This window comes from Ictidomys tridecemlineatus, chromosome 6, assembly GCF_052094955.1.
Source record: "Ictidomys tridecemlineatus isolate mIctTri1 chromosome 6, mIctTri1.hap1, whole genome shotgun sequence".
In the NCBI taxonomy this organism is placed as follows: domain Eukaryota; kingdom Metazoa; phylum Chordata; class Mammalia; order Rodentia; family Sciuridae; genus Ictidomys; species Ictidomys tridecemlineatus.
The window spans coordinates 3,607,123-3,633,086 of record NC_135482.1 but is presented as its reverse complement, the minus strand read 5'-3'; the positions used below and the strand labels follow the sequence as shown (position 1 = coordinate 3,633,086).

The 25,964-nt window shown below is 48.2% G+C and overlaps 1 protein-coding gene across 6 annotated transcripts; it reads left to right on the top strand.

Annotated features, from left to right (window-relative positions):
* The first annotated feature begins 616 nt into the window (after positions 1–616).
* On the top strand, positions 617–24,217 carry Fam118a (family with sequence similarity 118 member A). 6 transcript variants are annotated; one of them, XM_040276867.2, is made up of 9 exons: positions 617–872; positions 10,802–10,857; positions 11,472–11,724; positions 13,961–14,182; positions 15,525–15,653; positions 16,913–17,198; positions 18,586–18,618; positions 19,515–19,592; positions 23,021–24,217. In XM_040276867.2, the coding sequence occupies exons 2-9, from the start codon at positions 10,811–10,813 to the stop codon at positions 23,038–23,040; spliced, it is 1,068 nt and encodes a 355-aa protein (XP_040132801.1). In that variant the 5' UTR covers positions 617–872; positions 10,802–10,810; the 3' UTR covers positions 23,041–24,217. The 6 variants fall into 6 exon arrangements, with proteins under 6 accessions (XP_040132801.1, XP_040132798.1, XP_077908677.1 ...); XM_040276864.2 differs by having other exon boundaries at positions 11,469–11,724; XM_078052551.1 differs by lacking the exon at positions 617–872 and adding an exon at positions 1,339–1,507 and having other exon boundaries at positions 11,469–11,724; positions 17,013–17,198.
* Positions 24,218–25,964: the final 1,747 nt, after the last annotated feature.

Sequence of the window (25,964 nt, the reverse complement as noted above, 5' to 3'; positions counted from 1 at the left end):
TCCCCTTTATCAAGGTCCTTCCTGGAAACCGGAGCTGCTCCAGGGCAGGGGTGGTGTCTCCCCTAGGTCTAGGTCCTCAGCACCCAGCACAGGAGCAGGTGCTCCTGAACTGAACTGCCTCACATTTAAATTGTTCACCCAATGGGCCGAGGAGCCATCTGCAGAGGTTAAATGGGCTGGGACTACAGGGACAACCTGCAGGGGCCTCAGCTTCTCCTTTTGTTCAACTGGAATACTAGTGATGGTGCCTTCCTCTTAGGGTCTTTGCAAGCGCTGTGAGTGCTCTGGCAGGTACAGGCATGTGTGGGAAGCCGCCTTCAGTTTTCCGGGCTCTGGACCCCCCCCCAGTTTCACAGGCTGCTGAACTTCCTAAGCCTAGATTTTGTCACAAAATGAAGAGCTTCTATCCTGGGTTGGGGGAAGGTGGAAGGGGCATGTTAACAGCCGACTTTAAAATCAGGCATAAAAAAGGAGCTGAGGAGAGGAAGTAATAGTGGAAGGGCTGGGAAGGGCTGGGAGGAGGAAGTGGCTTTTGATCCGATTTGGTCTCGTGTAGGGAAAGTAAAGCCTTTTCAGTGGCAGAGCTGGCCAGGAGGGGGCCACCCGAGTCATGCGCTCGCGGCGAGGATCGCCCGATTTTCCCACTGGGGACCTGCGTCGCCGGTGCACTTGAAGCCACTGGATCCGAGCCCGAGCGGATGGCGCGCTCGGCCTGGGGGAGAGGAGCTGTGGAGGAGGGAAGGGCACGTGCTCGCGTGCCAGCCCGGTGGTAGCGTCCGGGGCCGAGGGGTGGACCAGACGGACCAGGTGCTGGCTCTCACGCAGAGGGACATTTAATTTCGGAAAATGAAGAGCTCCCTGAAGAAAAGGAGGCAGGTCTGGGGCGGGGAGGCGAGTGAGTGGGCAGGGGGCTTCGTCCGGACGGGTTGGGTCGGCTTGCCGTTTGAGGACGGAAACTGAGCCTGAGTGGTGCAGGACCGGCTGCAGACGGGCGCTTCCGATCGCCCTCACAGCTCTACAAGTCCCTGAAAAGCGCGTCGGCCCCCATTTTGCCGACGAGGAAACTGAGGACATGGGGCACCCTGCAGCAGCTATTGCAGGGACCCAGATCCCGAGCGCCCCGCTGGCCGCTGGCGCATGCGCTGAGCTCCCAGGGGCGGGGCCAGGGCCGAGGGGCGGGGCGCTAGGAACTCGCCCCACCCACTGGGCGGGGCCTGTTCCGGCCGCCGCGGGGCCGTTGATTTCGCCGCGGAACCTTCCCTGCGAGGGCGCGCGCGCGGCGGAAGGCTTTGCGGCGGCGCGGCCGGCTGGTGGAGGCGCGGCCGGGGCGGCGGGCGTCCTCGGCTCGGCCCGGCTCCCGCCCGGGCGCGCGCGCAGCCCTCTCCGCGGCCCTGCTGCCGCCCCAGGCAGCCCCAGGGCCGCGCGGCCGCCGAGAGACCCGGGTCGCCGTCGACCGCGCAGCAGGCGGCGGCGGGAGCGCGAGCTGCGGCCCGCGGCGGCGCGGCAGGTGAGGGGGCGGGCGGGCCGCGCCGGAGCCCTGGGACCCGGCCCCCTGGCCCCGACCGCCTTCCGGGCCCGGGAGCCCCCAGGCCTTCCGACGTGCCCGGACTCAGACCTCCCGGGACTCGGCGGCTTCGGGGCCAGGGTCCCCCGAGACCGTCGGTGCCTGACACCCTCGGGATTCCCTCGGGACCCGCCCAGCCCCTCGGATCCTCCGGCCCGTGGGCTCCCGTCTGCCCTTAGCACCCCCGACCCCGAGGCCCCACACCCCGAGGGTCCCCGGCTGCGCGTCTGTGTCACCTGCCTCGAGGCGTCTGTGCCCTCCTCTCAGCGTGAGGTCTGTGGGGTGCGGAGCCTCGGGGCGCTCAGAAATGCTCCCGGAGTTGGTGATGGTTAAGGATAGAAAGTAGGAACAAGTAACAGGTCCCCGAGGACCACTTTGTAACGGACGGAGGGCGCGATCGCAGGCTCTGCATGTGTAATTGTGTGCACTGGGGCTTGGAGGCCAGATCAGGCACAGGGTTTAACTTTTTAATGCTCTGGTGAGACTCATATGGATAGAGGGAGGGAGCTGGGCAAATCAGGGCTCTTTTATGTTGTCTGCTCATTCTGAGAACAGCAGGGTTTCATTTTGTTTTGTGTGGTTTTCTTTTTTGAAGTGGGAAACTAGCATTGTTTTGAATGACTGATAGGTTCTGTTATGGTACACAGGCTTGGTTGGCTGGTTCCGCGTTGGAAACCAACTAGTCAAGAGGCTAAGCTGTGGTAGAGAAGGAACTTGATTAGGATGAGCCTACAGGGCCATCTCCCCTCCCAGGAAGCCGATTTTGGAGCAATTTCTGTAAGAGATGGGTGATCACAGGCTGATGGGCACCATCTTACAGGTGAAGGTTTGTGAGCAAATAACACATCTGATCCACGACTGACCCTAATCTAGAGCTGCTTTTCAGTTCTGTAAATCTTAAGAACAAAGATTACTTCCTAGGGCTCTTCTTGTCATAGGCGGTTCCTTGCCCACAGGCGGTTCCCAGCGCAGTCTAGAGGGATAGCTGCCTGAGATCTCTTGCTGATCATACTTAGATATTGGGAGAAAATATACTTCACCTGATTATTATGGCAGACAAAGGTCTTTGCATTGGGAGACAGAGGACACTGCCCCTGCTGTCAGGGCTTTATTGAGAGACCAGTGGTAACAGTGCAGTGGCCTTGAATGCAGCTTGGGTGGAGGATTTTTGAGAAGAGGTAAGGATTAAGGAGGACTTCTTGGGCTGGGGATATAGCTCAGTTGGTAGAGTGCTTGCCTTGCAGACGTAAGTACACACACACGCACACACAGGTCATCTTGGTGATGAGGAGGTGGCAGGGAACAGGTGAGCAGATTCTTGAAGGTTGAGGCCAAGAACTTTGCCACAGGTATTCCAAGCAAAGGCAGCAGACAGCGTGTGGAATGACAGAGGGAGTTCAGCATAGATTTTGGAAACGTCCAGGTGTGGCTGGAGTAGAGCTTGTCCTGGGAGTGTGGCTGGAGTTGTGTTCTCTGCAGGGTCAGTGTGAGGAGGGCCAGCCCACCATGCCCCTGGGCCTTTCTGGGATTACTGCTTCTGCTAGTAGGGTCCTGATAGATGGTGATCTAGCTGATTGAAGGAAGGTGAGCAGTGGTTGGTGGGGAGGAGTGAGGGAAGCATTTCCAGGGGAGACCAGAAAGGGAGCACAGGAGTTTTGTGGAGCACAGGGATTGAGTCAGGAGTGGTGAGAAAGGGGCCCAGAGTCCAGCCAGGACCCGTACATGGCATGCTTCCAAGGCTGAGCACCTTGGGGAAGCAGGAGAACACTGAAGTATTTAAGGAGGAAAGTAAAGCGGCTTGGGTGGTGGTGGGGAGACTTGTTTGGAGGGAGCAAGATTATTGAGAGATGGGGATGACCTGGACCAAGGTGATAGCCTCCTGGGGCATGGCGGAGCTTCTGAAATCCCAGGCCTAAAAGACAGCCTGGGGATTGACTTGGGAATGTTTAGGTGAGGTTTTGTCATTAATTCATCAGGTTTGTGTTCACCTTAGAGCTTCATCAGGGTGACAGTGTGTGTCAAAGTGAGCCTACTAAGTCCCCAGAAGTTACACCTGTCATAGAGTGGGCAGGGTGAAGGGGCCTGACTCTCAGAAGTGGCCGAGTTCATGCTGGCCTGGGGGATCCTGAAGGAAGTGGCAAGCCTTTGAAGGACAGAGAAATTCAGTTGTGTCAATTGTTACTGGAGACAATGTGGGACTACAGGTGCTGGAGCTGCAAGCAGGTTTGAGAGTCCAGTTAGGTTGTGAGACTTTGAGGCAGTGGCTGACGTGGATCAGAGAGATTTGGAAGAAAGGGCTACAGGACTCCCTCTGTTGAAGTCTGGGCTAGGTGCGGGAGCCTGGGCTAGCCCTGTATGAAGACGACAGTGTTCTGTATACAGTCCAGTAAGCTGGCCACACAGCAACTGTGATGGGTCAAAGAAGAACTGAAGTGTTTTGATTCACTTCATTTTGATGAATTAAATAGGAAAGCTCCACTATCATACAGCTGTAGTGTCACAGGAACATGCTGCTCTTTTAAGTGTTGTCCCATTTAGTGTTTCCAGCCACCCTAGGAGGTAGATGCTATTGCTCCTTTTTTGCACATAAAAGAAATAGGCTCACAAGGAGTGGTTTCCTAAGTGTTAAGCAGTGCAGCCAGTATTGGTGTTGGTGGGGTGCTTTCTATGATATCCTGATTCCTTCACCCAAGGAACCTGGAGCTTAGTTTTCCTGCAGGGAGAATGGAGTATTGTTTTCCTCTTGTAGCCCGCCTTATCTATTCCAGCTAAAGTTAACACAGTCAGTAGTGTGACAAGCCAGCAAAGACCAAACATAGAACTACTGTGAGCTGATTGGTTTCCCTGGGTCTCCACTAATTGCTGACTTTTCTCTTAGCATTTCTGGGGCATGAATGGAGTAAGAGCTGATGAAATTGCAAACTGCACTCTGTTATGTGTGTAGATTTGGTGCTCTGGAGGTGGAAATGAGTGCCTGAGATGGAGTTTTGGGTCACGGTGGACCAGGTATTGCCCAAGGTAATGGAAAGAGTCTGGGACATGAGCCAGGGGCAAGTTTACAGTTTGTTCCTAACTCATTGGGGGACACTAACCAGGTCATTGCCTCTCACTCTCCTTGTCTCTTCAGAAAAATGAGGGTATTTGGTATCTATCAGCTTTAAGATTCCTCCAGCTCTGGATTTCTGTAGTTCAAGGTTAATGGGAGATCTGCTTTCTAGAACATCTCTTCTAGATCCTCTTGGGAGGGGACATGGTGGAGGAGAAGTGTGCTTTGGCCTCACTTTTGTTATCACCATTACTAGCTTATTAAGTAACACAGCTTCTTGAGTTATGTGATGTGTCACATCTGATGGACACATCTATTTTCCCGGATGGCAGGTTCCTAGTAAAATATCAGGTGTGTTTGTTTGCCTTTCCGGGCTGCGCTGATGTCAGAACAGGTACAAGACTACACCGAGGTGTCGGGCCTCCTCAAAGGCTTACTGTCATTGTGGGCCAGGGGAAGTAGAAGCCATGGCTGCTTTGTGGGGTTTGAATGAGATGATGTACAGAAAATGTTCAGAGCTCTCCCTCAGACCTAGTAAAGGCTCGAAAAGTGGAAGTGATTAATGTTGATATTTAAATGAAACTGACTTTGAACTTTTAAAAAATTTTCTTTTTTTTTGGTGGCAACCATGGATGGAACCTAGGGCTTCACATATGCTGGGCAGGTGGTCCACACTGAGCCACACGTCCAGTCCCTATTTTCTGTTACTGGTGATTTTACCTTTACTTGATTGGGGCCCATGTGCCCAGGCAACTCTGGGACATTGGCTTCAGGAAGCCAGTTAACACATTTTGATAATCTAAGTAGGCAGTTCTGTCGTAGTTTATTTGAGCTGAAGAGAGTGGTCAGGTAGGAGGGGCTGAAATTAGGGTTTGCCTTTTCTGTAAGTTGCAGAAAGCAGTTCATCCTGAAGATTCCTCTTTACTGGCTGAAGTTAGATTTTACCAGAACCCTGGCTAGCCTGACACATGTTATGGTAACTGTCCTGGAAAGGTGCTAACTGGGAAGGCTGCTAGTGCTGGCTCACAGTGATGGATGAGCTTTTACAGCTGGTTAAGTGCCCTTCGATATTGGGCTTCCTCAGTCTCTGCAGCAGCCTGGCCTGGAAGAGGCCGAGCAATCCCTATTTGACCGGCTAGGAGGCTGAGCTTGGGAGAGGTCTGCTGGGAATGCTGGTGCTGTCTTGAGGGCAGATCCGTTTCCCTGTCTCATCCCAGTGCTGCTCTGGGTGCACACTTGATTTGGGGCTAAGCCTTTTCTTTGCAGTATGAAAGCTTGACTTTTTTGTCCCTTTGTGCCTTATTTCCAGTTCAGGTGGAGCTAGGCATGCTAATCACACTCACCTGAAATTCCTGTCAGCTGGACTCAGGTGGTTCATCAGAAACGAGACTGCCACGTGTGATTTCTTCATCCTTGGCCCCCACCTGCAGAGGTCCACTAGGAAGCCAGGTTGCTGCGAGAAAGGAGGCTTAAGAATTGGGCAAAGTCAGGGAAGCGCACCATTGAGAGAGGGCTGGGTGGTCTGCTGAGCACTGCTCAAAGGCTCCTGCCTCCCAGACTTGCCTGTGGGGTGTGGAGACCATAGGCCACCCTGGTTCTCTAAGTTGAACTCAGCATTTCCAGTCTCCTGTCTCCTTCTGCACATTTGTATACCATTCTGAGTGTGGTGACTTTGCTAACGGTGGCTATAGTGGCACTATGATGTTTCTGTTACCAGGCCTTGTCCTTAGGATTTTACATACCAACTCAGTGGTGGCGACAGTGACCTTGTCTGACTTTCTTGTCTGTAAGTTCTGGGTCTTAGTGTCCCATCACTTTTTGAAGTGATTGCAGATGAATTGAAGGTCAATGCTTGGAAGTGCTGCTGTACATTGGCTGTATAAATGTGACCCCTGCCCCTTGTTGTGTGAGACTTTATTCTGCACATCTGCTTTGTGTCTCTCTGAAGCCTGTGGGTGTGCATCACCCTGCTTTTATACACAGCTTACATCCCTGAGAGAGTTGTTCATGTTGACCATGTCTATAATCCCAGTGGCTCAAGAGGCTGAGGCAGGAGGATTGTGAGTTTAAAGCCAACTTCAGCAACTTAGCAAGCGGCTGGGAATGTCGCTCAGTGGTTAAGCGTCCCTGAGTTCAAGTCCTAGGACCAAAAAACAAAACAAACAAACAAAGAAAAACCTTAAGAGAACTTATTTATAGAAAGTAAGAGATTTTTTAAAAAGAGTATTGTCAAGGGTCCAATAAACTCGGCCCCTTCTAACTCACTATGCTTATAAAGTAAAAGTGCAGCTTGTGATTGAAGGTGAATAATTTAGTTTTTTGTTATGCCCCTTTTAATTTTAAATCCCAAGTTTTTAATTCTACAGATATTTCAATAAAATTGCCACAGGTACATTCAAATAGGTTTATGTATATTATGTTAATGTTATTGGTATTATTGTACTATAATTATTGTAATTATATTTTTACCATATTTCTATTATATTACTGTATTTCAGTTTTTATAGGCGTTTCACATCTGTGATGAGGGGAAACAATGTTTTCATAATTAGCATTGCTGGCAGACATTGGCGCCCTCTTCTCACAAAGCTTGATGGCCACTCAGTTATGAGCCTCTGGCTTCCTCAGTGCTCCGGGTCCCCTTCCTTCTCCTCCCCTCTGCTCTGGCCGTGGAGAATGGTGGTGGCAAGCCTTTCTGTCGAGTTCCATAGCTCCATGTTGGGGCCTGGCTGGCTGCGCTGGGGTTGCTCCCGTAGTTGTCAGCTGACTGCCTGCCAGGCACCGAGTGGGTCCCAGCAGCCTTGCTCCTGGTGGGTGGATGGGGTTAGCAGGTGGTAGCAGGTTGTCTGCCACAGGATGTTTGTTTTTTCAGGAGCCAGGACGGCTTTGCAGGGCAAGGTTGCACAAGACAGGCTCTACTATCAAAGCACTTCTCGGACTTCTGCCTGTATCCATCTGCTAATATGCCAGTGGCCCCCAAAAAGTCACATGACTCAGCCAAGTCATTGTGTGAAGGTGTGGATACTGGAGGGCTGATCATGCCAGGGGAGAGGGTTCTCCAGGAGTCCACCACAGTGGGTTAGGACTGGAGACTTGGTTTGCTGGCTGTATGAAAATAACAGGTCTACTTTTCATAGTTTACCACCTTTTGAATTGGACTCTGAACATTTGTGTAGCACTGGCTGCTGAGAAAACAGGATAAGGCAGTCTCGGCTGCTGTGTAGCTAGTTTATGAAATACTGTGATCTTATGGTCTATGCAGAGGACATGTTAGTGAGGAGCCCCGCCCCCTGCCACACATACACACTAGTGCTGGGGATGGATCTCAGGGCCATGTGCATCTAGACAAGTACTTTGCCACCAAACTACACCCTAGATGCCTGGTTAAAGCCTTGAATGAGAAGGACAGGAACTGTTTTTAAGGGTGTGCGTTAAGGCCTGATGTTGCTTTTAGAAAATGCTGATAGGTCCTTGCAAAAAAATAGGTTGCTATGATGACTTGGCTTTGAGCCTACAAACTGGTGACGTGATCACCAAGGAAACCAAAAGATGCAGAGTGTCTGAAAGGCCTCTGAAGGGTTTTGCTGTAGTCTGGAGTCTGATTGGTTTAGAAGAGTGGCATTTGAGATGCAAGCAGTACCAGAGGCTGGCTGTCCTTCCGAAACTTTTAGGATCAGGCCATGGAAATCTCTCTCTTGGACCTTGGTTTAGAAATCAGAGGAGATTTGGGGTAATCTCCAAGTTATTGTAAGATTTGGCTCTGATCTTTATGCTGTTGAAAAACAGGAAATGAGGTAATGTCTTTTAGTGTTTATAAAGGACTGTAAATGTCCAAATATGGGCAGCTATGCAGCTCATCATTGCAGAGTTCCTGTGCTGAGTTTAATGCCATTGGGTACTTACCTAGTTGGCTGCTTTGATCCTTAGAGGTCCACATAAGTCTTAAATTTTAGAGGCCCTTGTGCCTCTTGTGGTTGGAACCTGCATGTTGTGTTGAAAGTGCTGTCTGGGAGCCAGTTCCAGACCTTCTGGTCAGGCTGAGAATGAGGGTCAGAGAACAAACCAGCAGCAACCACCCAGGAGCTCTTACTCTCACCCATGTGGAAGTGTTGTGAATAATGATAATTTGTTCTTTTGGGAAACTTTGAAATCACTTAATTTGGGAGTTAAGTACTCTGCAAAAAGTTTACGACTTTTAATACTTTTTGCAGATGTATAAATATAATATTTAGGTTTTGAATTTGTAACTATAATTCATGCATATATGGAGACTCAAAAGCAGTTGAACATCAATTGAAGGAACTAGAGATTTTTAAATTTCTTTGCCATGATAACAATTTGGGGCATGTGGTGTGTTTAGTTACTGGCTGTTAGGTAACTGTTTTAAAGTCTTCTAAAGTACTGGGTGGTGAAGACTGAGACAAATGAGCACTTCCCATAGGGCACAGGGAGTATTCTGAAGCCGAGTGGGTTATCTGGGGGGTTAAGTGGGAGGTGGGGCTGGGATTAGTCTGCTGATGAGCAGCTCCTTAACCTTCAAATAGGATTGAATAGTGTGTGTGTGATTCTTGGCATTCTGTCCCTGGTGGGGGGAGGGGGTTAGGAAAGGAAGCCTGGGGCATCTACAGGAGAGCTGTTGGACTCAGCAGTTTTAACTCAACAATTTCCTTTGAGGGTCCCGAGCCTTCAAAACTTGGCTAATTAGCGGGAATCCACATTTCATAGTTGGCAAAGCTGAGGATTGATGAACAGGTCATGGAAAGCTCAGGGCTGGGACCCGGGGTGTCTGGTGGAAGGATCCTACTGTAGAGAGGAGAGCCTCTGTAGGTCTGATGGGAACTGCACTGGGGAGGAGAAGGGGAGCCGGGGTGAGCAGTAGCCTCACTCTGCCAGCAGTGACCACATCTCTGAGCCTCACTTTCTGGGGGTTCTGTGTAGTGGGGACAGTCTCACGCACCCTGAAGAGTTTGCAAGCTGTGAAGCGCACCCAGAGAAAGAGAATGTGTGCTCTCAGAGCAGCGTGTCTCAGGGTCATCTTAGGGTCCCACTTACCTCCACAACTTAAGAGTGATCAGACCCATCAAGCCTTGTGTCCTTACCCTGGAAAGTTATTTTTTGGTAACCTGATTTTAACTGAGGGGGAAAACATACATGTGGACTAGTGGTCTTCAGTCAGTGCTGGTTACATGTAGCAAAGCGGGATTTTGCATGTCCTGCTGGCCTCTGTCGGGAGGCGTTCCTGCTCTAACTCAGCACCGTGGGCTGCTCCAAAGCCATCCTAAATAGGCAGTTTCAAAGTGACAAAAAGCAGCTGTGCACCAAGCCTGTCATTAGGATATTATCCTACTGGGGTCCTGCATCAGGGACTAGATAAAGATGGTCTATCGTTTGTTGGAATTTCATACGTGTAGCATAATTGTGAATGCTTTTTCATGGTATAATGAAACTTATTATAATGCATGAAAAAGTGGGATATGTACTAGGTTCTCAGATGATATAAAAATTTAAACTGTTAAGTCTCAAGGGAAATATACAGATGATAATATATATTGCTCAGAGGTAGTAGGATTATAGGCCATTTAAACTCGATTTTTCTGTGTTCACAGTAAATATTATGGAATTGAGGGGAAACATGATTCTGGAAAATTAGTAGACGATAGAGCTTGGTGGATACAGACCATCTGTGTCTGCTTTGGTGACTTCTTTGGGCTGGATTTCAGTTAGCCACGGGCAGGCCTGGCACCTTGGAAGTGCAGAGGGGTGTTGGGTTCTGCCTCAGATCCAGGCCTGGACTCGGTGCCTGGAGTGCTCCACACCTCCTTTGAAAAGTCACATTCTGGCTTCCCTTGGTTATGCCACTCGTCATGTCCTTCCTTCCACGACCAGTCCTCTGTGCTCACATCCACTGGGAGTCCCTCAGAGTGCTGTCCCAAGAGACCCTGGGGTGGGGGGTGAAGACCGAAGCGTGGGGCTGCAGCCCTGCGTTCCTGTGCCAGTTCTCCTTCCTTTTCTGTCTGACCAGACAGTGGTGCATCTCCAGCCTGATAAGTCGCAAGATTAGCAGGAGTGGCTGTGTGCTTTGTTTGTGTGGCATTTTTCGGGTACTCTAATTTAAACGGAGATCCAGGGCCTTTGGTTTTACTTTCAGCTGTAACTCTTTCAGGGACCTTCTGACTAATTTTTCTCTTTAGGATTCACAGATGGATTCAGTGGAAAAGACAACAAAAAGAAACGAACAAAAATCAAGGTAAATAAAGTTAGCTACCCTTGCAGGCAGGGTTATTGATTTCGCATAGCATTTGTCTACAAAGACAGAGTGACACGCACACCTCCAGTTTTCTGCCCTTCTGCCCAATGAGGCGGTCACAGTTGGCTCTCCAAGCCCAGCAGCGGTAGTTAGAAGGGTGAGAAGAATTCTTTTATGTTTGCTGTCAAGTGACGGAGGAGGAGGAGCTACCTACCAGAGAACAGGTAGGGATTGATAGGTGTCAGAAAGCCAGGGTGTTGCCAGGAATCGTCTTGCCTGACACTGTAAGCAGGGATCATCTGTCATTATAGTTGGTCTTTTCAAGCTACTTGCAGCCTCAAAGGAATGAGGATGAGCTTTTTGTTCAGATACAAATCACACAAGCACGTGCTTAGCACCGTGGGTGACTCAAGGTGACTGAGCACAGCTGCCCATGTCCATCATGGAGGAGGGTAGAACGTGTCCAGTAAATACCTAAAGAAGAAAGACATACAGGCTTGGTTTTCTGGGGTACAGAGGGAACAAGATGTGTATTTAGGGGACAGGCCCTGTTTGAATGTCACAGATGTTGCCAGGCTTGGTTTTCACTTCCCCTGCTCCTTTTTTTGAAGTAGAAAGTTTTTAAAAAGCCTCATCCGGAAACAGCCCCAGGAGCTGCTCCTGGTCATCGGGACTGGCGTCAGCGCTGCAGTGGCCCCAGGGATCCCTGCGCTCTGCTCGTGGCGGAGCTGCATCGAGGCTGTCATCGAGGCTGCCGAGCAGCTGGAGGTGCTGCACCCGGGAGACGTGGCCGAGTTCCGGAGGAAAGTGATGAAGGACCGGGATCTGCTGGTTGTGGCCCACGATCTGATCCGAAAGATGTCACCTGTGAGTCTCAGAAATGCTTCAAGTTTGGCAGGGCAGCTCTTGGTTCTGGATCAAGCTGGGTGAATTCTGAGCCGAGCGCCCTGCAGAGTGCTCCTTGAGCCCTGCAGAGTGCTCCGTGAGCCCTGCTGTGCTCGTTGCTCAGCAGAGTGGGGTTGAGGTGCTGGAACCTTTTAGCCCACAAGATGTCATCCTTTTAAATAGGATAATGTCAGGTGTAGCCTGTGGCTCCTGTATCCCATAGTGAGTGGCCTGACTCTGCAGGGTTGGCTCTGGATATTGTCACACTGCTGTGAGCTTTGTGTTTTTGTGTCGTTTGGCACAGAGGTATCCTGAAGGTAGGTTTTGGTCTAAGTAGCTGGCCACATCTTCAAATGACAGCTGGTCCCCAGAAGGCATTTTAAGATGGGCAGTAGGTCGTCTGTGAGGCTTGGGACTCTGGGGCAGCCAACATGAGCAGGGACAGGGCGAGGTGGGATGGATTCCTAGCTCCGGAGGTGTTGGCAGTGAGGCTCAGGGCAGGCAGCGCTGGGTGAGGCCTGGGCTGCTGGGACGGTTGAGTCCACTCTCTCTCCAGCTTCACTCCTCTGGCCACTCACAGCAGAGTTGCATTTGCTGTCACCACCTCCTTTCTTCTCCCAAACCCACTTTCAAAAAAAGACATTTTTTTTGTAGTTGTAGATGGATAGAATACCTTTATTTATTTATTTAAAGAGAGAGAGAGAATTTTTTTAAATATTTATTTTTAGTTTTCAGCAGACACAATATCTTTGTATGTGGTGCTGGGGATCGAACCCGGACCGCACGCGTGACAGGCGAGTGCGCTACCGCTTGAGCCACATCCCCAGCCCCAGAATACCTTTATTTTATGTGTTTATTTTTATGTGATGCTGAGGATCAAACCCAGTGCCTCACGCGTGCTAGGCAAGCGCTCTGCCACTGAGCTACAGCCCCAGCCCTCAAACCCACCTTCTTAACCAGGCTTTGCCCCCACCACCTCCCTTGGCCATCACTCTAGGGGCTGATCTCAGCCCTGTTCCTGCTGACTCCCCGAGCCGTTCAGGAGACACTGCTTCCTTCCTCATTGAGGGCAATTTAAGATGGTTTCTTAAAGAACCAACCAGAAGAAGAAAGATTTTACAGCACTTGTCAAGTCTCAGAGGGAAAGCTGGGTCTCTACCAGGGACATCAGTCCTCTCACAGTCTAGTACAGGCCACTTCTCTCACCACCCTTCCTGATACTCCCACCACTCCTCCTCTTGCAGGTGCCTCACTGACCCTTGGACCTGCCTGAGCTTTACCCTAGTTCCTTTGCACTCGTTCTTCTCCCTGCCCAGACACTCTGGAAGCCCCTCGCCCGCTCAGGTCTCTGCCAGTGTCTGTTATCAGAGAGGCCTTGCCTGTGCCCTTGCCTGAGCCACCCTCCCTCACAGGGCCCATCCCCCGCCCCTCGTTTTCCCCATGGTGTTTATCACCATATTTGTACATGGCCTTTCCCCTCCTCTAAAGTATCTTTTTGGGGTATTGAAAATTGAACCCAGGACCTCAGGCCTGCTAGGCAAGCACTCTACAACTGACCTTCATCCCCAGTCCCCCGACCCTGCTTTTTTTTTTTGGTACTGGGAATTGAACCTAGGAGTATGTAACCACTGAGCAACATCCTCAGCCCTTTTAGAGACAAAGCCTTGCTGAATTGCTGAGGCCCTCTTGAACTCCTGATCCTCCTGCCTCAGCCTCCCAAGCTCCTGGGGATTACAGGTTTGCACCAGGGTGCCTGGCTCCCCAGCCCTTTTTATCTTGAGATAGGGTCTCACTAAATTGCCCAGGCTGGCCTAGAACTTATGATTCTCCTACTTCAGCCTCTCGAGTAGTTGGGATTATAGATGTGCACCCCAGCACTCTTCTCTGTATTGTAATAAACTCCCTGAAGGTGGATTGTCTTCTTTTTTAAAAACTGCTATATTGCCAGGCGCAGTGGTTCACACTTGTAATCCCAGCAACTCAGGAGGTGGAGGCAGGAGGATCACAAGTTTCAGGCCAACCTTAGCAACTTGGTGAGACTCTGTCTCAAAATAAAAAGGATTGAGGATGTAGCTCAGTGATAGAGCACCCATGGGTTCAACCTCAGAACCAGGAAATAAAGAAACTGCTGTATCTATAGCAGGCAGAGTGCCAACTACTTAGTGTGTAGTAGCTGTTGAGCTCTGATTTCTTGTAACTCTTGCTCCACCCTCCATAGCGCACAGGTGACACCAAGCCCAACTTCTTCCAGGACTGCCTGATGGAGGTGTTTGATAGCCTGGAGCACCATATCCAGAACCCGGTGGTGCTACAGTCCATCCTCAGCCTGATGGACAGGGGCACCATGGTGTTGACCACTAACTATGACAACCTGCTGGAGATCTTTGGGCAGCAACAGAACAAGCCCATGGAGTCCCTGGACTTGAAGGACAAGATGAAGGTAGGGCAGGGTGCGGCAGGCAAGGGGAGGCTCAGCGTGCACTTTGTGGCTCAGAAGAACATTCACTCAAGGCATTGAACTTGTAACTAAGAAGTGCCACTGGTGCCCCACAGTGAAACTGGATGGTCAGTCCTGAACACCACGCCAGTCTCTCCTGGGGCAGCTGGGTCCCCGAGGGTTGTGCCCTCTGCCTCTTAAGACTTTTCTTACTGCTGCTGTTATTTTCTTTCCATGCTGTTCAGTATGTCTGACACCTGCACTTATTGATTATAGTCTCCGTGAAAAATATGGGGAATAAAGCAGTAATAAAAGAAAAATTCCTAAATTCCATTGCTGGGAACTTTAACAAATTGGGATTTCAAGTTTTTAATCCTGTTTTTTTTTCCCCCCTTAATATTATACTGTGCATTTTCCTGTCATTAAGATTTTTCTTTTCCTTTGGTACCAGGGATTGAACCCAGGGGTGCTTAACCACTGAGCCACATCCCCAGCCCTTTTCATATTTTTTATTTTGAAACAGTGTCTTGCTAAAATGCTGAGGCTGGTTTGAACTTGTGATCTCTGGCTTCAGCCTCCCAGTGGTGATTGAGGATGTAGCTCAGTGATAGAGCATGCATGGACTATGCCCAGCTCATTAAGCTATTTTTTTAAAAAGTGTGCTTTTTAAAATGGCAATAGAATTTTGGTATATGTGTGTTTTTCTAGGGATTGAACCCAAGGCCTTGCAGGTTAGGCACGTGCATTATATATATATCCCAGGGCCCCCCCAACTGCATTATATATATCCCAGGTGATACTGGGAATTGAAATCAGGGTGCTCTGCCACTGAGCCACATCCCCAGCTCTTTTTTAAATTTTGAGATAGTCTCACTAAGTTTCTCAGGCTGGGCTTGGACTTGGGATTCTCCTGTCTCCGTGTTCTGAGTAGCTGGTGATACCTGGCGCTTTCCTTTGTATCTTGAACTGGAATAACTATAGTTGGCCATTTGATAAGTACTTTTTTCCATATATGTTTTTCCCTTGGTGTGAAAATAATGCATAGAGTAATTGCACTGTAGCCCGTAACTGAGTGTAACCCGTAACCGTCCCCTTCTCCAGCCATTACTCCTGCAGTTTACACAACCATCTGTCTTTAAGAAGTTCTTGTTGAGGTACTGTGACAGGAATAACTAGTGCCAACAGCCAAGTTTCTATGTTTTAAAGGTTTAATTTATAAATTACAAAATCTCTCTTAACTCTTTGTAAGGTAGGTTTGAAAAAACCATGAGCTGATTTAGATGTTCTGTTCTCCTGATTGAAATGACGCCAGGATGATGTTCTCCATGTCGGCTTGGTTTGATAGGTTCTTCAGTGGGCAAGAGGCCACATCAAGTATGGAGTTCTTCATATTCATGGCTTATACACAGACCCCTGCGGGATGGTGTTGGATCCGTCAGGATATAAAGATGTCACTCAAGACCCAGAAGTAATGGTAGGGGCCGTCTTGGTTGGCTTGGTTGCGCCCCTGGGGAACCTGTGGCCCCAGTGCTCTGCTGCATCTGCATCCTTGCAGTCAGCCCCCCACACGTGCCAGCCACGGGTCGTGTCTCCTCATCCCAGCTGTTCCAGGCCTCACCTATGTGTAGATGCTCAGTGCACATCTGCTCTAGGAGGGAGCGCGGAAGACTTGGGAGGGTCTAGCTCTCCTCTCCCGCTCTGCGCCAGCACCTGCCATCGAGGGAGGCAGTGAGGCGGAGTGCATGGCACAGGGTCTGCAGTGTGCGCTCTAGTCGCTCCTCTCAGCTCACGGTTTTGCCTTCACTCAGGCGTCTTCTGCCCATTTCCTCTCCTTCCTCGACTTAGCAGTCTCTTCAGCCTTCACAACCCAGTCTTAAAGCCTCCTTCTCTGTGAGGTGTTCTTGATGCTGTTCACAGAACAAAGTGTGGAGAAGCTGCGTGTCCTAGTGCTTCCTGAACACTTCTGTCCTGGCACGTAGGTCTGCAGCCTCTTCGTGGGTTCACTTGCAAGCTCAGGCCAGGTGCCTGTTCCTCATGCTCTTCCAGCCTGTATCCCTGGGGACAGAGTGTCAGCAGGTGACGTTGCTGACTGCTTATGAGGAAGTCCATGCTGATATTGTGCCTTTCCAAGATGTCTGCCTGTGTGAATTGGTGATTCTCTGTTGCTTGCCTGAGTGACCCCTCGCATCTGTGCTTCTCCTCTTCCCATCCTTGGCTCACTGTCACTCCTCAGGTCTCCTGTTCTCATTCCCCAAACCGTATCCACCTGTACCCCAAGGATGCATTTCCATCCATGGTCTGTGGACAGATATTAGTTTCAGGGTATTACATGTGTAGAATTCTGAGCTGAAGATGGTGTAATGTCCTTATTTTATGTCTTAGTAATTTAAGATTCTACATCATTCTAGAAGAGTGGAGTTGAGTGTTTGCCCTCCTGAGCATTGGCTGTCCTCACCAAGAGATGCATTCACACTGGCCCCTGATTGGCTGGTACCTGGCCTGGCTAGAGACGGACTCTCGGTCCAGTGCTGGCCCTGGTTGCCCCAGGTCGCTACTTGGGGTTTGCCCAAGCCCCACGTCAAGAGTGTACCACCTTTCTAAAGACTTCTGGGGGTGACTCTGGGGAAACCCAGTGGGGAGCAGGATCTGAAAGCAGGTGCGTGGGACTTGGTTAGTTGTAAGCTTCCACTGTTTCACATACAAGCATCCCCCTTTCCTCTGGGCCTTTCACAGGAAGTTCTGCAGAACCTGTACCGCACCAAGTCCTTTCTGTTTGTGGGCTGTGGCGAGACCCTACGTGACCAGATATTCCAAGCCCTCTTCCTTTACTCAGTGCCCAACAAGGTGGACTTGGAGCACTACATGGTGGTGCTCAAAGAGAATGAAGACCATTTCTTTAAGCATCAGGCGGATATGCTGCTGCATGGAATTAAAGTGGTGTCCTACGGAGACTGTTTCGACCATTTCCCAGGATACGTACAAGACCTCGCCACGCAGATCTGCAAACAGCGAAGTCCAGGTATGGACTTTTGTCCTCACTTTCCAAGTACAAAATTCATGTTTTTTTTCCCAGTCCCCCCCTTTGAAGTTATAATTCACATACCATAAAATTCACTAATATTATTTTTCAGAAATGCCTCTGTAATTTTAAAATTTGAAGATTGGAGAAAGTGGGTGTGACAATGACAGTCTATAATTGAACTTTGAAGTGATATTAAAGTATATAGTTATGCACATGAATGTTGGACACGTGTATTCAAATTTCAGGTTCTCTTAACCTATAAAGGAAACTACAAGGCCAACTTTATCTTTACCTGAAAAATGCAGATATCTTCTGCTCTTATCCTATCACCACATTTAAAAGCTAAAATTCTCATGTTTGATTCTATGAAGGCTTTTATTTCTTCTTTCAAAGTACATTTTCCTGTTTTGCAGAGGGCAGCGTATCTCTAAGACATGCTCCTGGGCCCTTATGAGGAGTGACCAGGATAACTGGAACTTCTCAGACCTTGTCATCTTGACATGAGGGGGCTAATGTCTTTGAGTTTGGTGTCATAAAACATGGATGACAGCAAGTGTGGAAAGTTCTGTATTGACTGTCCTGTCATGTAATATGAGACCCAATTACTCTTCCCTACATGGTGGAATGAGGTTGGCACGCAGGCCAGCTAGGAACTAGAGGGTGCTGATGGTCCTGCAGTCACATGAGTTTTCACCAGTACTTTCTTTTCAGAGCTGCTAATAATCAGCAAAATAAGTCGATTCGAGTTGTACTTCTATGAATAACGGCGTAACCAGGGCACTAGTCCGTCTCTCTAGTTTCTTTGTAGGGGTAGAAGAAAGGAAGTCAAACTTGTGAGCTTGGCTGTGTACACAGTTTTGCAGAGAGACAATGCACTGTCCCCAGCTGCCCTTGCACTTGTGACTCCCTGGAAGACCAGGACCTGTTAATTGAGTTGGGCTTCTGGATCGTTTGGCTGAGTGGCTTCCTATTTCCTCTGAGGTCACTTTTCCAGATCCTGGCAACTGAGTAGATTTTGACAAACTGCAGAGGACTGAAAGGTCACTCATGTTTTTAATCTGGCTGTCATGAAGGACGTTTGTACTCACATTGACGGACTAGTACTCCTGATGGGAGAGAATGAATGCCACTGACAGTGACATTAGTGATTAGCAATCACGGGTGCCAGAAGTGCTCCATTTGCCAGCTGGCTCTCAGTGCTTCGCATGACACTCATTGAGCCCTGGTGTCAGCCCTGCCAGGAGGAGAAAAGAGGACAATGACTGGCCCAGGGCTCCATGGCCAGCACAGAAGCCTCAGAGCAGCCCTGGTCTCTGGCCCAGTGGCCAGAGGAAGAGGAGCATCCCAGGTCTGGTTCTGCTGACTGTTGCTCTTTCTTCCCCAGATGCTGAGCGAGTGGACAGCACCACATTATTGGGTAAAGCAGATCTTTATTCTTGCCTCCACATTCTGTTACCTTCCTGCCACTCTTTATGAAATCATTTAAAGTTGTGTTTCTCACATTAAAGAGTTAGCCTGAACTAAGCAGCCTCCTGGAGAGGATAAGTAGCAATACCTTCAGCCACAGTGAGGGACTACATCCATCCCTTCAGTGGGAAGCATAACTTAGGCTGTCTGCAGCACCTGGGAATAATTTCTTCCCAAAGAACCAAGAGGTGCTAGTTGTTGGACAGAGGCTGTTTGTATTGCACCAAGCAGTAAAACACGCAGAAACCCAGGGCCACCTGTCTCCTCAGAAGCTTTTCTGTTTAGTGCTTGTTTGAAATGTGAACAGTCCTCTTGATGGACTCTACTCCGCCTGATTATAAATTAACAAGACTTAGCAGCTACCAGCGTCTTCCAGTGGGCAAGCTGAGTAGCAAGGGTAGCCCTGTGAGTCAGCGAGGAGGACCTCTGCAGCCTGTTTGGCATATGGGTTGCCAGCACCACATCTGTGTGAGCGATGGGTGTGCTTGGGCTGAGGAAGCCACCCTCGGCTTTCCATTGCCACACTTACTTAACTAAGCCTCTAGAAGTCAAATTTTTCTTCAGAATAAAAGCAGTGACTTGGTTGTTAAAATGTGCAGTGTACGGGGGCTGGGGCTGGGGCTCAGCGGTAGTCACTTGCCTGGCATGTGGAGGCACTGGGTTTGATTCTCAGCGCCACATATAAATAAATAAAAGTTTATCAACAGCTAAAAGATATTTTTAAAAAATCTGCAGCATATGGAAGGGATTATTGGGCTGCTTCAGTAAGAGCAGATTTAGAAGGTGGCCCTTGGAGGGTGAATTCTAGAATAGATGAGCTTATTAAAATAAGTTTTTGACTTTCAGGTAATGCATGTCAGGACTGTGCAAAGAGGAAGCTGGAAGAGAATGGAACTGAAGGCTCAAAAAAACTCAGACAGTCAGGTACTGGTATTGTGTTATTCCATGGGGACCTCCCTGAGGTGTGTCTTATTAGTGGATGGCTGCAGTCCCAGTGCTTTGCTTTTGTGCCCCTTGTCCTGTGTTGGGAGCAGTGATGCACTCATTGGGTCAGAGAGGACTAAGAAGTTTTAGAGTGGAACCTGACCCCAATTGCCCAGAAGTGCCCCCTTTAACTTATTTAATTTTCTAAAATTACTTATTTCGCAATGTGGGGGACTGGACTCAGGGCTTTACACATGCTAGGTATGCGCTCTGCCACCGAGCTGTGTCCCAGTCCTTCTTGCTAAGTTGCCTAGGCTGGACTTGAATTGTGTAGCTGGGATTACAGGTGTGTGCCGTTGCACCCAGAACCTTTTAGAACTTTTGTTTTGTCAAGAAGATCACTGAGGGAAGCAAACAGAGTGTGCAGATTGTAGGCTTAGTTCTTTTGAATTTTCACCAAGTGAAGACACCCATAATGATCACACCCAGTGCAAAAAAAACGGAACAGCTCAAGGACTGTCGGGGCAACCCCCACCCTGCCCCACCCCCGCCACTGCCCCCTTCCCAGCTAAAGTCAGGTTCTAGAACCACTTCAAATCATTGCTTTTTGCTGCTTCTATCACTAAGATTTTTTTCACCTATTCAAACTGTTGATACTAGGAGAGGTGATGGCTACAAATCAAAGAAATAACACATTCCATTGGTATATACCTTGATGCTAGAAGTTGGGAAAGGAAAGGATTTACTTAACAAAAATGTCAGTGTTTCTTGAGTTGTTCATGACCCAGTGCATGACTCCTGTGCAGTTGCAGGATGTGTGCTTGACATCAAGGTCCAGTGAGATTTTTTTCCTCACGCTTGTTTATTATTTCATTTTAGAACCTTAATGATTATTTCCATCTTCTTTTTTCTCTCTTCCCAGAATCAATACTAGTGGGGCTTTCCTGGATTGATTTCCATTCTCTTAGATTTCTCTAATGCTTCTTAATTTTCATTTTCTGTTTCCATTTTTTCCAAAACTTTCTGGGAGATTTTCAAAATAGTTTTAAATTTAAAAAATATTTATTTTTTAGTTGTAGTTGGATACAATACTTTTATTTTATTTATTTATTTTTATGTGGTGCTGAGGATCAAACCCAGGACCTCGCACGTGCTCGGCGAGCGCTCTACCTCTGAGTCACAACCCCAGACCCCCTTGAGTTAAATTTTTGACAGTGTGATCTTAAGTTTTTTGAAAGCTCTTATTTTCTGGTTTAGCCTTTCTCCTAGCATCTGTTGTTTAGAATGGTGATATCTTTTCAAATCTCTAGAGACACCAGAGGCCACCCTGGTCATCTGACCCCTTTCCTGAAAACACTGGATAGAGGATTTTCAGATACAGGACTTTATTTTCATTACTTTATGTAAGAAAACCTCAGTAAAACAACACCTTTACAACAATCTGCCAACAGTCTGTGAGAGCTTTGGAATATTAACATTGTCAATTATTGATTAATAGTTAAGGTGACTCCAGGGTGTGTTGGAGCATACTGTGATGGGTTGGGGATTCCCAATCTGAAATCCACCAAAGTCTTTAAAGCTCTTTTGAGTGTCAAGTCAGTGCTCAAAGTTTGAATTTTGGAGAACATTGGAATTCTGATTTTGGAATTAGGCGTGCTCAGTCCCTTAAAGTCTTGTCAATACTCCCCCCCCAAAAAAAAACAAACAAAACAAAACAAAACAAAACAAAAAAAACCTCAGGAATCTGAAACACTACTGGTCCCAAGCTTTGGATATGGGATACTTGGTCTGTGCTGCATGTTTCTTCTTTGCTAGAAGGAACATACACTGTGATATATTGTAGTCATTAAGATTCATAATGAATGCAGATGACACTTAGATAAAATGAGGCAATTTTCAAATGTCACCTACAGCATGAATTGTTGAAAGTTTTGGTGGCAGGTAGAGGCTGGAGGTTGTAGCGTCCTGTTTTTTCAGTGGTGGATGAAGTGAGTGAGCCAGGGTCTTTCTGCAAGGACAGCTGCTGTAGACCCTGCATCCTTTCTTTAAGTTTCATATGACTGCACTGAACTTGAGAGGCACGTGTATCTTTATAGGGAGAATTGAATTTTGATGGTGTTTTAGATAAAGTTCTTTTGAAATCTTTTAGCAAATATTTGGGTTGTGAGTTGAGCTGGTAAGGACTTCTACAACTAAAATGAAACAAAAAGTAAAACTAATGTTCTTTACGCCAGGCCTGGTGGAGCATGCTTGTAATCCCAGTGGCTCAGGAGGCTGAGACAGGAGGATCGCGAGTTCAAAGCCAGCCTCAGCAATTTAGTGTGGCACTAAGCAACTCAGTGAGACCCTGTCTCTAAATAAAATACAAATTAGGGCTGGGGATGTGGCTCAGTGATTCAATCCCTGGTACCATCCTGGCCCAGAAAAAAAAATGAATAAATAAATAAATAACGGATGTTCTTTAGAGCTGGGTGCTGTGGTACAGACCTATAATCCCAGCTCACCAGGAGGCTGAGGCAGGAGCATCACAGGTTGGAAGCCAGCCTGGGAAACTCTGCTGTCTTGAGATGAAAGAGGCTGGGATGTACTCAGTGTAGAGCACCTGGGTTCAGTTGCTGAACCACAGAACCCAAAGCAAAGAAAACCCTAGTGTTCTGTGAGTTGTCCTCTGGGCAGGTGCTTCTTTCCACTGGGCTTCCTCCTGCCGGGGCTCTCCCATTGCTACCGTGTGCGGGGAGGAAGCCCGTGGCTGTCCCCACTGGACAGTGCCGTTTTCCTGCTGCTCTGGTGAACGTGTGGTCTTGACTCCTGTATCTCCCTTTAGGGTGTTGTGTGTGTGCAGGTGGCAGGGCCTGTTGCCTAGTAGGTGTTGCCACAGAGCAGTGGGCCAGGGGTTCTGTCCTCTTCGGTGCCCAGTGGGAGCTCTGCCCCAGGTGCCACCAGCAGCAGCATGGCCTTGCTGCAGGCAGTCATGTCTGCTCAGGGAAAAGCCTCTGGTCTTAGTTGTGTAGAAAGCTGTGGCTTGTGCTGCATAGGGGTGAGAGGCCGAGGGTCATCTCAGTCCTGCTGGCCTCACATTGCAGGCTGCAGAGCCCAGGGGAGAGGATTTCCACCTGCCCACCCAGAGCCTTGGTTCTTCACAGGCCCACCAGGCTCCCATTGTGCCTGTGCTGAAAATGCCCATCCTTAGTCCGACAGAGAAAGAAGGCAGCGTTCAGGTTCAGTGGGGAGATCGCCTGGTCCTTCCTACCTAGTCCTGTGTGGTATTACAGCTGCAGGGCCATCTCTAGACAGCGGCTACTGTGGCTCCGGGGAGGGCTTTCCGAGTCCTCTCATAGGCACACTGGGAGGTTTCTGAAGCAGCAGTCCTGTTCTATTGCAGGTGTTTTCAGCTGAACTTCAATTTTGGTGTTTCTTTGCTTGAACAGATGATGCTGGAGGATCTTGAAATCTCTAAAACCAGTTAAGATCTACAACTTGAAAGCCAGCCTTCTGTAACCACAGTGCCATGCCCAAGTGATGAGGAACGTACAGAGGATTCCACGTGGATCTCAAGCCTCAAGTCACATGCCCAAGAGCCACATGGCTGAGTGACAGCTCCACTGTATGTGCTTAGCTGCTTGGGAGTGATATGGACACACTTCAGGTACACTTTGTAAGGACTGATGGACAGCTACCTCAGGGACCAAATCAGTGGGAGGGATGTCCCTGGTATTCCCAATTCCTATTTGACATGCTCTCTTGTGTCAAGATGACATTTTTCCTAATAAAGGGGGAGAGTAAAGATTGTCCAAGCAACAGTAGTTGCCAAAGAGAAAATAAGAACTGGACACTTAGTTTTATCATTTTATGTGGAACATCTTTACCATAGAAAACATTTTAAAGACACCTTTGTTATGTTGTAAAGGATGAGTTGATGCTCAGGCACAGGACCCAGGGCGTTTTTAAAGACAACTCGATTAGTAGGGCTTCTTTGGAATTACATCTTCTTGGTAACTTCTTTTCCAAAGAGATGGCAGGTCTGACTCTTGCTAGGAAGGGTGAAGTCTCAAGAGCCAGAGGGTCTGTTCCAAAGTGCTGGTCAGTGTTGTGGAGGCTGTCCACTGCGTGTCAGTTAGTTAAGAAAGCACAGCAGGGCACTTTTAGATCGTCAGCTCTGAGCTTTCCAAGTCTTACTTCTCTGGGGCTAATCTTTCTGTTGTTTCCTAAAACCACCTTCCATGGATCACATTAAGGGGATTTGCAGGGAGGTGGGCAGAGCCTTGTGAAAGGCCTGCACTTGAAACATCCTCGGGACTCATCCGCATGGCAGCAGTGGTGGCCCCTGGCAGTGCTCATGGCGCCTGTGGCCCAGGCTTTCGTGATGCAGTGAAAGCTGAAGACCAAGGCTTCTCTTGAAAACAAGCCCTGCCTGGTCTCAGCTGAGGCTGCCCGTCTGTGATGTGACATTTTTTGCCAAGCCCTATGATCTCCCGTTGACACAGGGAAGGTTAAGCACAAGAATGTCAGGTTGGGATGTACAGGGACTGGAGAAGCCAGAGACAGGACGGAGACTTTCCCCCTTTTGAAGCATGGACAACAAACCTTTTATGTCACTCTGCTCATAAATAAAAACTTAACATCAACTCTGTGTGTTGAACTTTTCTTTAGTTGTGACAAGTCTTGGTATAATGCATTTAATGAGAATTTTTAGCTTGAGTTACTAAGTTGTGAAATTCAGTAAATTATTTCATTTGATGTATTTATAAGTTTTTAAAAAATATTTTTTAGTTATACATGGATGTAGTATCTTTGTTTATTTACTTTTACATGGTGCTGAGGATTGAACCCCGGGCCTTACACTCTACCGCTGAGCCACACCCCAGCTGCCTATAAGGTTTTTTTTTTAATTTTTATTTTTTAATTGTACACAGTACCTTTATTTGTTTATGTGGTGCTAAGGATCGAATCCAGGGCCTTGCAAGTGCTAGCCGAGCGCTCTACCACTGAGCCACAACCCCAGCCCTATAAGGTTTTTTTTAAAACATGCATTTTTCAGTTGTAAGTGGACACAATACCTTTATTATCATTTTTTATACCTTTATTTATTTTTATGTGGTGCTGAGGATTGAACCCAGTGCCTCATGCATGCTAGGTGAGTGCTCTACTACTGAGCCACAACCCCAGCCCTGTAAGTATAAAGCTTTTAAAGATATATTTACCACTTGCAATCAGGAATGGATACTTGATTTTCAAAGTTGGAAAGACATGAGGTGCTGTGGAGTAGGATACAAGAGGAAAAGTAAACCTGAGCCCAGAGTGCCAACTGTTGAGAGGATCCAATGTTCTTGTTGTAATGTATGAATATAGTCTTCTTATAATGGCTCCTTTTTTTTTCTTTTTTAAAAGTACCTAGGATTGAACCCAGGGGTGCTTAATAACTGAACCATATCTCCAACTCTTTTTATTTTGAAACGGTCTTGCCAAGTTGCTGAGGCTGGCTTTAAACTGTGATCCTCTTGCCTTAGTCTCCCAAGCCACAGGGATTACAGGCATATGCCATGGGGCCTAGGAGTTTTATTTGTTTTTTAATGTGTGTACCAGCTGTTGTTTTTATTATTTTGTTGTTCTTTTTTTTTTTTAAAGGTTTACCTCAACCCCACACTTTTATAGCCCTGTCGTTTTCATTTTGTGCTTTTGTGTTGTCTGGTGGGTTTTGATGCAACAGAATTGACTGTTCTTAGGGTCACTGACAGAGGGCCTGTGAGTTAGTGTGTTAGGAAGGAGAAAAGGGGTAATGCTGAGTCCCTGCAGCACTGAAAGGGACAATTCAGTGTTAAAGTCAGTGTCTTTCAAGACAGAGAAAGCAGCAGGTGACCTGATGGTAAAGCAAATACTAAGAGGAGAACACAGTGGTTTTGCACCTACAGGTGAGCTCTTGGCGACTCAGTCCACGTGGTGGGCGCAGAGTGTTCTGTGTGTGTGGAACAATGCCTGGTACTCAGGAGCAACCCTACTACTCCAGGAGGCTGCTTCCAGTGGCATTTGGCCCAAAGCAGACTTCAGAGGCCACTGCAGAGTGTGCCTGTCCTACTCTGACGTGGAAATAAAGTAGTATATAAGTTTGGCTGGACATAAGTTCCTTGGGAGGCTAAGGAAGGAGGACCCCAAGTTTGAGGCCAGCCTGGCAATTTTGACCCAGTCTCAAAAAATTAAAAAGGCTTGGGGTGTAGCTTAATGGTAAAACACCCCTGGGGTTCCCAGTATTGCCAAAAAAAAAAGGTGACATCCTTCCGAAATGTAACCATCTATTTACACAAAATCACTTGTTCCTTGAGAAGGCCTGTGTTCTCCAGTACTTCCTTAACAAATTATATTTTTGAAAAATATAGA